Here is an 11,911-nt window from a genome sequence, read left to right as displayed (position 1 = left end):
TATAAAAGTGTCTAAATCGCTAAAACCCTATGATAGGAAAGTGCACCATAAAACTCCTATGAAAGTATCTAAAACTAAATCTTAGAGCTCTATAAAAGCGCCTAAACTTAAACCCTAGGGTATCCTAAACCCTAAAATTCTATGGTATCCTAAAATCCTAAGATGTCCTAGGGTGACACTTCCATTAATAGTAAATGTATTTTGCAAAAAGTGGACCTAGTGGTAATTAAGTTTTCTATCTTATCTTAATAAAAAATATTTTTTATTTTCTATATCTAATGGTAATAATCCTGTTTTGTATCCTCCGATATGGTTCAGTTTTGGCCGTGGAATGGGCCTGCAAGAAAGACCGGAATGGGTCATATTTTAGATCTCACAAAAATGTACGTTCTCGTAAAAAAATTAACTTGATTGGACACAAATCAGATCAAACAGAAAATTAGATACATGTGTCAACGATTCACTTATGTAGACTATAAAATGGATGGTGAAATTTTGAACGGCTCATTTTGTGATCATCAACAAACGTAATTTCAACAAGGGCATACATTTTTGCAACATTTAAAATATGAACTGTTACGATATGTGACCACGGAGTGGGCTCAAAACGGCCCAAAATTGGACCATACTGGAGGATCCAAAAGTGAAGTAGAACTTGGTCCATTTTCAGGTAGATGTGCGTTTTTGTTATGCATTTATTTGCGGGGGAATGATGGTTCAGGTCGTTTTTTGATAATTAATATCCGTTAAAGATATTTTCAGCATTAACAATTGTTCTCAGCATGTTCTTGACGGATATTAATTATCAAAACACGTCATTGACCGTCATTTTCCTTTTATTTGTAGTATTCTTTCTTGGAAAATAATTTTCACACTCCCATTTTAGTCATTTACACTCATATTTTTTGTTTTTATCCACATGAATTTACAATATTATCCTTGCATGTGTGAAGAAGTGTATTGAATAAATGGCAAAATAATAATTTCAAGTGAATAAAAAAAATGAACTATAAAAAGGGGTGTGTGAAAATTAATTCCCTTATTTCTATTCTCAAAAGGTCATTGCGCCATTTATAGTAGTACTATTTTTTTCTTCAAGAACCATGCAATCTCCTACCATAATTTTATTCCTGCATGGGAGTGGTGGAAAATACGTTTACTTCTTGTGATGAAACCAATAATATGAATGTAATAAAATCGGAATTCAAAACCTAGAAATTGATGCAATAAAATTGGTGATCAAGGCGAGTGTGAGTGTGTCACCCTTTGTACTTAAGACAGATTCGTTCCCGCTGCGGTACTCACAATTTACATGAACGTCTATCTCTCAGCACTACTTGATCGAACTCCCCACAGAAGAAGCAATTCAATCGATGGATGTGTTGAACTTTCTAGTGTTTGTACTCTCTCATATGAATGGACACGAATGAAAGGGAAAAATCCATAACACCAAATGAATGAGAAGAATGGTATTTATAGAGTAAATGGTGACTCTACGAACCAAAAGAAAGGGATACATTTGTTCATAAAAACGCATCCATCTACAATGAAAAGGGGTCACCTAAAAGATACAACTCCAAATCAAATCAATTTACATTCAAACAAAATAAAAATATTATATTTCAATAATATTTTCCAAGAGGGAGAACACTCTAGATTTGCAAAAGCATCAGAGGTACTCCTGTACATGCATTTTTTCTTCTTGTTTTCTCCAACCAATCCATCAGTATATCCTACTACCAAACTAAGGTGCCCACCGTACTGGAACGGGGCCTCAGAATGCAACCCTCCTAGAGTACGTAGTAATTAATGCTGTTGTACATACGTGGTTCATAAAAAAACAGCCGCTTGCTTGCAACTAAGGGCCGTTCCACATTCTTAAAAAAAAAAAACTTTTAAGTAAAAGAAAGTAATTTTAAGGTTAAAAATTATAGGTTTACACAAATAATTTTTTTACCAATATGAATCTTATTTGATAGATCTCATTGAGATATTTTAAACGGTGCAAAAAAATTTATAAAATTATTTTTTATTTTGGTTATATTTAAGTTTGAAATTATCTTCTTCTTTTTTTATAAAAAAAAAAAGGCTTTGAGAGAAAGAGGAACAAGGCCTTGCTCCATTAACTTAGAACATCTCTAGTGTTTTGGTTAAAAATTATGTGTTATATGATATAAAATGGGTCACATTTATTGTTTGTTAAGGGTGTGTAAATTTAGAAAGTGAACATGTTTTATAGTGGTGTAGTTTAAGACTTCAAGATTAGGACAATGATACACCCACCGCTCTGCCCACCGCACGCTCTCCGGGCCCACTCCGGCCACCGGAAGGCCGATCCGAACCGTCCAAAAATTCTATAAAAAAAAAAACCGAGTGGGCCTACGCGAGAATAAATGGCATCCGACGTGTGTAAGTGCTCGATCAGAACTTCCAAAAATTAGATGATCCGAGCCATTAAAAAATGGAAGATTGGTTCGAGCACTTACACACTTCGAATGCCGTTGATTCTCGCGTAGGCCCACTCTTCTTTTTTTTTAGAATTTTTGAACGGTCCGGATCGGTCGTCCGGTGGTCAGAGTGGGCCCGGCGAGCGTGCGGTGGTTGGTGGGTGATGGGTGTATCATTTTCGTTAAGATTATGTGATAGTGTAATAGAAAATGTATAAAAAACTCTTTCTCTCTCCTCTCTCCTCTCTCTTTCCCAAATCGGTTTGTTTCTCTCTCCACTCTCCTCACTTTGCCTGACACCAGGCTCTTTTCTCCCTCCCACCCATTTCTTGTGTCTCTCTCTCTTCTTCACTAGCGGGCTGTTTGGCTAGTGAATATAGAGGTGGATAAGATATGCGGCTTGATTACTTCTCCTACTCCCCTCTCTTCTTCGATCTTTGGCAGAGAAAAACCCTGCCTGGATTTCGCCCTGATTTGCTGAGATTGGATTTGTAATCCACCTCGCGGGTGGATTTGTAACGACAGGGTACCCCCTGTCGTTGAATATGCGGGGTTGGTGAAAGTCTATCTTGCCCTTGAGACCGAAGAGAGAGAGAGAGAGAGAGAGAGAGAGAGAGAGAGAATACTTGTTGTGACGCCCTAGGGTTTACCGGAAGAAAAAGAAGAAAGAAACGAGAAGAAGAAGACCGAACACGTGAGAAGAAATAAATCAGTTTTTAAAGGTAAATTATTCTTTGCACCCCTAGAGTTGGTATTTATTTCTAAGTTAGTCCCTTACACTCTTTGTAGGAAAATTAATAATTTGGTCAAGGGAGCAACTGGTTGTCTTTGAAATCTCTTTTACCTTATATTTTTTTTTTATAAAAAAATCACTTTTCAATTACGTTTTAATTTTTTTCAAAAAATAATATTCTTCTAACAAATAATATGGTTTAAACATTTGTAAGATAAAATGAATTTATTTTATCCCACAATTAATGATAAAATGGAGATGAGATGAAGAAAATGAGTGGTATTTATTGAAAATTTCACCTAAATAATTTGTTGAAATTTTTTTTCTTGAAATTGTAATAAAAATGAGGTTTAAACATTTATAAGACAAAACAGATTTATTTTATCCCACAACTAATGATAAAATATGTATTTACGCAATTATAATAAAATTAATCTAATTTGTCCATTAAAATATAAACTGGGGGCAATTGAATCATTTGACAACTTATCTATTCATATCCACCTTTTATATCCCCTCCTCAAAAAAATATCCAAACACTGGATTACAAATTCACCATTCTTATGAGGTGGGCCCACCATTCCTACATATTACCCATTATTTCATATCCACCCTCAAATTCATCCTTCTTCTATATTCACCCAAAATCAAATCCTCCATCCAAACGGGCCGTAGAGGTGTGGTTACAGTTACAAACCTTCAAGCAATGACTAACAGAATTGCTTAGTTAACCATACTTTATCATACTCATTAAAGTGGAAAGAGAGGTACTAGGAGTACATCACTGCAACCATTTCCCAATCACATTCCTCACATATAGGTGAGACCTGTTCCAGTGAGATCCACCTGTATATGAGAGAAGTGTGGTTAAGGTAACGTGCCTCTAGCATTTTTGAAGTGGAAAAACTCACAATTGTTAATTACCTGACACCTGTCAAATAGTTTCTGACCAAACCAATGCCTTGACCCTTTCCTCTAGAGATGCCCTGAGAGAATTTCCAACCCATCTCTCCCTCTTCCTCTATTTTGGAGACTCAAAAAAAAAAAAAATCCTATTCAAAAAGTAATTTTGAAAAATCAACAACTCTAATTTAATTCTTTATTTTTCACCTCCAAAACTCCCCCCAATTCTTTATCTATTTATTGTTCGATATTATTTTTTCCCTCCTTTCATTAGATGCATGTTTTTTTCTCATTTTAATTCATTATTTAAACTAATACAATGATAGGATAGTGTAAATGAGAAAAAATAATATCATGAGTTCAAATGATTTGAATTTACATTTGATGTATTTTAAAATGCATTTACATATACTACTTAATATTAGACTCATTTTGAAGGTATTATTATTATCTTTCCAATAATACCAATTCTGTAGAAAAAGTATCCATAATGTAAATGTTATATGTAGTTGACGAAATTCTAGCAAAAAAAAGTAAAAACTAGAATATTAGTGAATGAGAGAAATAGAGATGGGTCTCCATTTGGGAGGTGATTCTCCAAATATGGAGAATAAAAGCATTCCCAACCCATTTTTAAAAGTCCAAAATAGAGAATGGATGTGACATATTAGAGGAAAATTTTGTAATTTATTTTCACTTTTTACACTTTATGAGAGAATTTAAGAGAGACTCATCCTACTTTTTAGATATTTGAGTCCTCAAAATTGCCTTTGATTCTCTAAATATGGAGATCTTACCCCCATTTTGGGGACAAAATCTCTAAAAAGTACAATGGATCCCTCTTATATTCTCTCATAAAGTGCAAAAAGTGAGAATAAATTATAAAATCTCCATTCAATATGTCACATTCATTCTCCATCTTGGACTTTTAGAAATGGGTTGGAGATGCTTTAAGAATTGAGTCTCCAAAATGGAGACCCCAAATGGAGATAGATTGGAGGGTATGAATTCTCCAAAATAGAATTTTGGTACCCAAATGGAGATAGACTAGAGATCTCGTAATTAAACTGCGTACTAGTATAGCTGGAGTAGGTACTTTTAATCAAAGTTGTCAATTCCATACCAGCTAGCATACCGTTTTCACTACTGAAATGGTACGTATCAGTACCGAACTGTATCTCGGTATCGTTCCGGATTTTACCGCAATTAATATATATATATATATATATATATATATATATCTACTAAGTTGCAAAATCATTTCCGTGAAACAAATGGCAGCAAAAAATTATCCAAAAAGACTCAAAACAAAGTTATGTAACAGATCAGGATTCTATTATAATCTTAATTGAAGAAAATCATATATAAGCCCATAAGTTTCTTTTAATTAGTTTAGAGCCCACAACTTATGTCATAAAAAAGAAGAAGAAGAGAGAAGGTAATTTTGTACCGTCTGGAACACCGAAAATATCCGAAACAGACCGGTATCGTTCGGTACATTTAGTATTGGCCGGAACAGGCCGATATTTCAACCGGAACGGATCTTGAGTCTTTGTGTTCCGTTTAAGCACCGGTACGGAATGAATTTCACAACTTTTAACAGCAAAACAAAGGAAAATTCTAAAATCAACCCAATGGGCTGACGATAGTAGGTGTGTGAATGTGTATTAAAAGATGTAAAAAGTGCACAAAAATACGTATTTTTTTTGTCTTTTAGTGTGTTTATCGTCGTCAGTCCAGTGAACTGACAATAACAAGACCGCAAAATAAAAATAAAAGAGAGAAAACATCATTATTGCTATTGTACTACGTAATAGGAGTACTCCATAAAGAGAAAGCCTCAAACCTTAAATTCGTACGCAAGTATGTACCCACCATCCTCAAATTAAAACCTGGTTATGCCCAGCTAGTTGTCATTTCCAACCCAAAAACTCTGGCAGACCGCCGCCCCAACCAACTTCGTCCATCACCGCCCACTCCAACCCACCAAAACCTCAAACCTCCACCACTATCGGATCACAACATTGCCGTTAGGATAACCGGCAACCTTCAGGAGAGAAACCGGCGGCACCACTTAACATACACTTGACAAAAAAGTAAAATAAGTTACTCCCTTTGTCTAGATTTGTTTATTCAATCTTGGGTTTTCAACTTTTTAAGGAAACTAAATCTGATCCATTGATTTAAAAATTTACATAATCTGATTCATTGATTTTGAAATTGAATAGTCAATTTAGGACATGTATAAATAAAAAAGGGAACAAACAAATCGGAACGGAAGAAGTACACCGTATATTACCTAGTACTCCGTTTCACTAAGATTTTTATTTTTTAAATTCTTATTTATTGCTTTACGAAACATATCATTTCCCCATAATACATCATTTTAATTCAACGTTGGCATCTCTAAAAATCTTAGCCTAATTTATTTTCGAAAATAAGATTCAAGAAATTCTGCTTCCATTTTCCTCCTGTGCACGTGTTGAGGTAAAAACGTCTCTTGATTTTCTTTTCTTTTATGTCAACCTATCCTCTCTTTTTTTTCACAATTCTAGATTCCAATATATAGATCCCAAAACAAATCCATGCATGGGGTGGAGCCCAAACTCTTTTTTAGTGTTTTTTCATTGTTTCCGTTTTGCCTTTGCTTCATTTGATATATTTTTAATAAATATCTTCAATGACGACGACTGAGACTGTTCTGATAGAAAATCAACTTGATCCCCCTCCGCATAATTAAGGTGGATTTTATCAAGTCGTGGAATGTTGAGCACCAACCATTATAAAGAGTCTTTAGACGTACGGCCCCAAATCCAGATGACAGGCTCAGGAGTATCATATCATGTCAATGCGGATTCCCTCATCAATTACTACTGCCAATTTGATTCAGGGCGGCTATAGCTATAGGGCACCACCTTCCAAGTTTTGGTTAATTAATTTACTCCCTTGCTAAATAAGTCACTTTACTTATTTTTTTGTTTTTATTTAAATTTTTTTAGCATTTATTAGTTTTTTGTAAATTTTTTAGGGATTATTGCTTCATCATGACGAGAGGAATCTAAAAAGTAAAAAATTATGATCGAAACTTAATTTTTTTGAATAAAGACAAAAATAAGCCAATAAGTCAATTTTTTTCGTCTTTATTCAAAAAAAATTGAATTTCGTTCGTAATTTTTTACTTTTTAAATTTCTCTTGTCATGAAAAAACAATAATCCCCAAAAAATTGACAAAAAACAAACAAATGCGAAAAAAATTTGAATAAAGACAAAAAAATAAACCAAGTGACTTACTTAGCCGAACGAGGCTTTAATATTGTCTCTCCCTCTCACCCGTTCGTTTAGAGATTTTAGATTTGAATTTGTAGGTGGTAAATGTAGAGAAATAGAGTAATGATTATAAATATAATTAGAATGCAAAATTCAAAACCCTTAAACAAACGGAGTCTTAGGTACTACGGAGTAGAATTTTTGGGAATTGAGGGGGTGTTTTCGGTACTGAAAAATTTGTAGATTTTTATTTGTGGTTGATAAGTTGTTAAATGTTTTCGGCAGTGAATAAGTTGTTGAAAAATATCAAGTTATTTTCGGTAGCGAATAAGTTGTTAATGGGTTTGTGAGTAGAGTTACTATAGTAAAAAAAACTTTTGTTGACAATTTTTTTGTTGGAAATGAGATGGTAAAATGTTAAAACTTTTTTGTTAGTGAAAACAAAATAGTCAAATGGGTTAAGTTTTTTTTGTGACTCCCCCTGAATTTTATGGCTCTAAATATTTACTAACAGGAGTACTATTGAAACTGTATATACACGATTTATTAGTAAAATAAGTTTACGGCATTTGTCGCGTGTCTCATTCATTTATCTACTTTGGCATTTATATCTATTTATTCATGACTTGTTACTAATAACCTCTGGTTGCAATTTTACCCTGCTGATCATATGCACAAGTTTCTTTTTTTACTTGCGAGTTCTAACTTTAAACAGTTGAATGGATGATTAGATCGAACTTTTATTCACCAATCAACCTTAATTATAATTAGTTTTTGGTGATGGCTGGGGATTCTTCAATCATCTTTATTAACCTTGAGATTTCTTCGTCAAGACTTTTTGGCGCCTTTCAAAGAAGAAAAAAACACCTTGATAACAATACATGAGTGGGAAATTAAGGCTCCGTTCCAGAAATATTCTTAAAAAATAAGCCGCTTATTTTACATTTTCAAACTAAAAAATAATGTAAATGAAAAATAATATTTCAATTTTTTTTGGATTGTATAAAAGATCTCATCGAGATCTTTCAAATAAAATTCATATTACATATTTTTAGATTTCAATAAACTCATAAATTTTTAACTTAAAATTATTTTTTTAAAAATAAAAGCTTTTTTTTTTTTAGTTCAGGAACGGACCCTAAGTGTGCCTTCAAAAAAAGAAAGAAGATGACTCTAGTGTTGTCAGGTTATTGTCATATATTACAGTACACATTACAGTACATGACATTTTTTTTTGAATAGGATCGATGTACAACAATATGCATGCATACACCAGAGAAAATAGGAGTAACAACGATCGATGGGTTAATATTTCTGCAAAAATTTGTCCCCACTAGAGAACAAAAATTGAGCCAAGTAGAGGAGTAACCGGCCATAACTGACCGACCGACTTGCGAAAGAAGGGAGAGAGACAGAAGAGGTAGGTGGGATGATAATGGCTAGTTTAGGGCCGGCCGGGTTGGGGATGAAAAGCGACTCAGATCGATCTAGGTGAGGTGGTCATCCATTAATCCTGAGATGAGAGAGGGTCATGCGTCAACGTGGGAGATGGAAAAGCCCCGAGACCGGCTAACGACGTTGGAGAAGCCACGACAATTGCGTTTGCAATCTGGTAAACTTGTATTCGTGGCTTCGTCTCTCACCACTCCCACTTGTACATCCACCTGACCCTACCCTTCCCGATAGGCCCACAGCTAGCTCCTTAATTTGTGTTTGTTTTATTTATATATATATAGGAGTATATTGGCAGGCAGAGTCACTATTATATATATTGGCGTGCTAGCTACTTTTTAGTACAGTAGTAGTTTCCTCCTCGAACGACGACGGATATATACTACCCTGCCATGCAATCCCAAACAAGTCAACTAGCCTTGTTATTCGTTGGATTCTAGCTAGCTAGCAGCTACCTCCCAAAAGAGGTATAGTAGACAATAGTAGTAGTAATAGAGAGAGAGAGAGAGAGAGAGAGAGAGAGAGAGAGAGAGAGATATCTCCATCAGTTTTAATTTCGATCTTTAATTCCCGATCGATCTGCAGCTGGGATACTGAGGTGCTTCCACTTAATTAATTAAAAATGGGGAGAGCACCGTGCTGTGAGAAAGTGGGGTTGAAAAGGGGGAGATGGACCGGAGAAGAAGATGACATCTTGTCCAACTTCATTCACGCTAATGGGGAAGGCTCGTGGAGGTCATTACCCAAAAATGCAGGTACTACTACTACTACTACATTTGTTGTTCATGTTATGTATACACGAAAAAGTAGAACAACAACAACGTACCACGCTGCCTGCTAGAAGACATTGATGAAGTTTCAATGATTCTTCGACCGGCATATTCATCCAAATACTATCCCCTAGTTTATTCGTTTGTCCCTTGACCACCAGTGAAGTGTGGTTAGCTTATAGTATATGGAGTGTATTTCAAAGAAACAAATTAAGGCCGGTTGTACGTACACCTAGCTAGCTATGTCAATCGATTGATACACTTTCTTTAATTCTTTCTTCTTCAGTACTGGAGTAGTGCTAGTCTTATTTTGGTTATCGTTTGTTCATTATTAAAGGGTTACTGAGGTGTGGAAAGAGCTGCAGACTGAGGTGGATTAATTACTTGAGATCTGAGTTGAAAAGAGGCAACATAACCCCTGAAGAAGATGAAATCATCATTCAAATGCATGCCACTCTGGGAAATAGGTTCGGGTGTCTATCGGAATTAATTCCACCAAATTAATTAGTAATTAATTCCTGTTCACGTCTTTCCACTGTGGGCAATCAAATAATATTCATGTTTTAATTTCCTTTTCTGCTTGTTGTAGGTGGTCGTTGATTGCAAGTCACTTGCCTGGAAGAACAGACAACGAGATAAAGAATTATTGGAACTCTCACTTGAGTAGAAAAATCCAGAGCTTTAGGAGGCCTAACAACGAAGAAGAATTACCGCCATTGGAAATGGACTTACCCAAGGTCAATGTCGCACCCAAGCGGAAAGGCGGTCGCACGAGTCGAGCTGCCATGCAGAAAAACAAAACCCGCCGCCTTCTCACTAAAGTTCCAAAGCTACTGTTGGAAAATCCCCAAGAATCACACGGATCCTCCAATAACGGTAAGGGTCCAGTTGATCTAATGCCGTCAACACCGACTTTAGAAAACGAGGCTCTGTCTAGCGCCGTCGCATGGCAACAAGAGAGTTCAAGTGAAATTATGTTGGACGCATGTGGAATAATAGATCATCACGGTTGTAACATTTATACTACTAATTATGGTAACAACGATGTTTTTCTTCTGCCTAGTCCTCCTTATAATCCTGAGGTTGGAATATTGTTGGGTTGTGGTGAGGAGAGAGAAGGCGTAGCCGAGTTCCCTTACGAAGAGAGAGAAAATGATGCAACGTATGAAGGAGGGCCAGATGGAGGGACTTTTTGGCTTGATGATGACATAATGAGGGAGGAGCTGGTGGATCCAGTTGGTGACGTGATCATTTTGGGTGAGAAAGAGAAGACGACAGGAAATGGGGGTGGAGCCACAATTAGTGAGGAGAGAGGTTGCGGGACCATGAAAATGGCAATCAGTGAGGATCTAGAAAGTAGTGTTAGTAACAAGGGGTGGTTGAATGGTGAACAACAGTACTACTATTCTTGTAATTCAACGAATTCATTTACTCCAGGGGAAGGAAATTGGGAATGGGGTAGTTTTGATTGGGATTGGGATTGGGAATTGGAATTACCTGTGGTTCAAGGCCATGAATTATGGGGTGACGAGGAAGAGAAAATGGTGGGTTGGCCGTGGGATAACGATGAGGAGTGCAGTACTACTAAGATGGGAGGAGATCAGGGAGTCATGAGTGAGCATGAGGGGAAGAAAGAAGCTTTGGTTGCGTGGCTTCTCTCTTAATTACTGTAATTTTCACTTGTCTTTTTCTGTGTTGTTTTGTAGTACGAGTGAAAGTGAGAGTTGTGAGATACTCCTACTACTTTTTTTTTTTTTTTCTCTTTCTAGGAATATTGGAGCCAAAAATAATTTCCATTTTCCAAGTTGACGGTTAAGAAGATGGTTTCGTTTTGCATCTAGCTCTTCTTCTACGTGTAGGTAGGAGTGAAAATGATGCTAGGATTAATTTTAGCCCCTCGCTTGATTGGTACTGAAATAGAAACATATGTGATTTTGGAAATTGCAATTATCAAACTATTTTGGATGTAATCATCACTCTCACCTCATTCTCACGTTACCCTTATGCAACATATGCAAGTGTCCAGTAAGTGGGTGTTCCACTAAACTTTTTTTTTTTTCAAAAATGATTTTGTTTTTATTTAAATTTTTTTCGTATTTGCTAGTTTTGCGCTAAATTTTTGTAATTTATTGATTCGTTTTAACGAGACAAATGGGAAAAGTTAAATTTTTAACTTTTATCCAAATATTTTGAGAAATAATCATTTTTAAATAAAAAAAATTCAATTTTTTTGCTAAAAAGTAGTTATTTTTTAAAATATTTGGGAAAAAGTAAATTTTTTTTTTACTTTTCCGATTTGCAAAAAAATTGGAAAACCAATATAGTGAGGTGCAAAATTA

At 35.4% G+C, this 11,911-nt stretch overlaps 1 protein-coding gene across 1 annotated transcript; it reads left to right on the top strand.

Annotated features, from left to right (window-relative positions):
• Positions 1–9,111: 9,111 nt before the first annotated feature.
• On the top strand, positions 9,112–11,509 carry LOC131304785 (transcription factor MYB34). The gene is made up of 3 exons (XM_058332170.1): positions 9,112–9,557; positions 9,910–10,039; positions 10,162–11,509. The coding sequence occupies exons 1-3, from the start codon at positions 9,425–9,427 to the stop codon at positions 11,234–11,236; spliced, it is 1,338 nt and encodes a 445-aa protein (XP_058188153.1). The 5' UTR covers positions 9,112–9,424; the 3' UTR covers positions 11,237–11,509.
• The last annotated feature ends 402 nt before the right edge of the window (positions 11,510–11,911 follow it).

Source organism: Rhododendron vialii, chromosome 1a (assembly GCF_030253575.1).
Source record: "Rhododendron vialii isolate Sample 1 chromosome 1a, ASM3025357v1".
NCBI lineage: Eukaryota > Viridiplantae > Streptophyta > Magnoliopsida > Ericales > Ericaceae > Rhododendron > Rhododendron vialii.
This window is presented reverse-complemented; position numbering and strand designations above follow the sequence as displayed.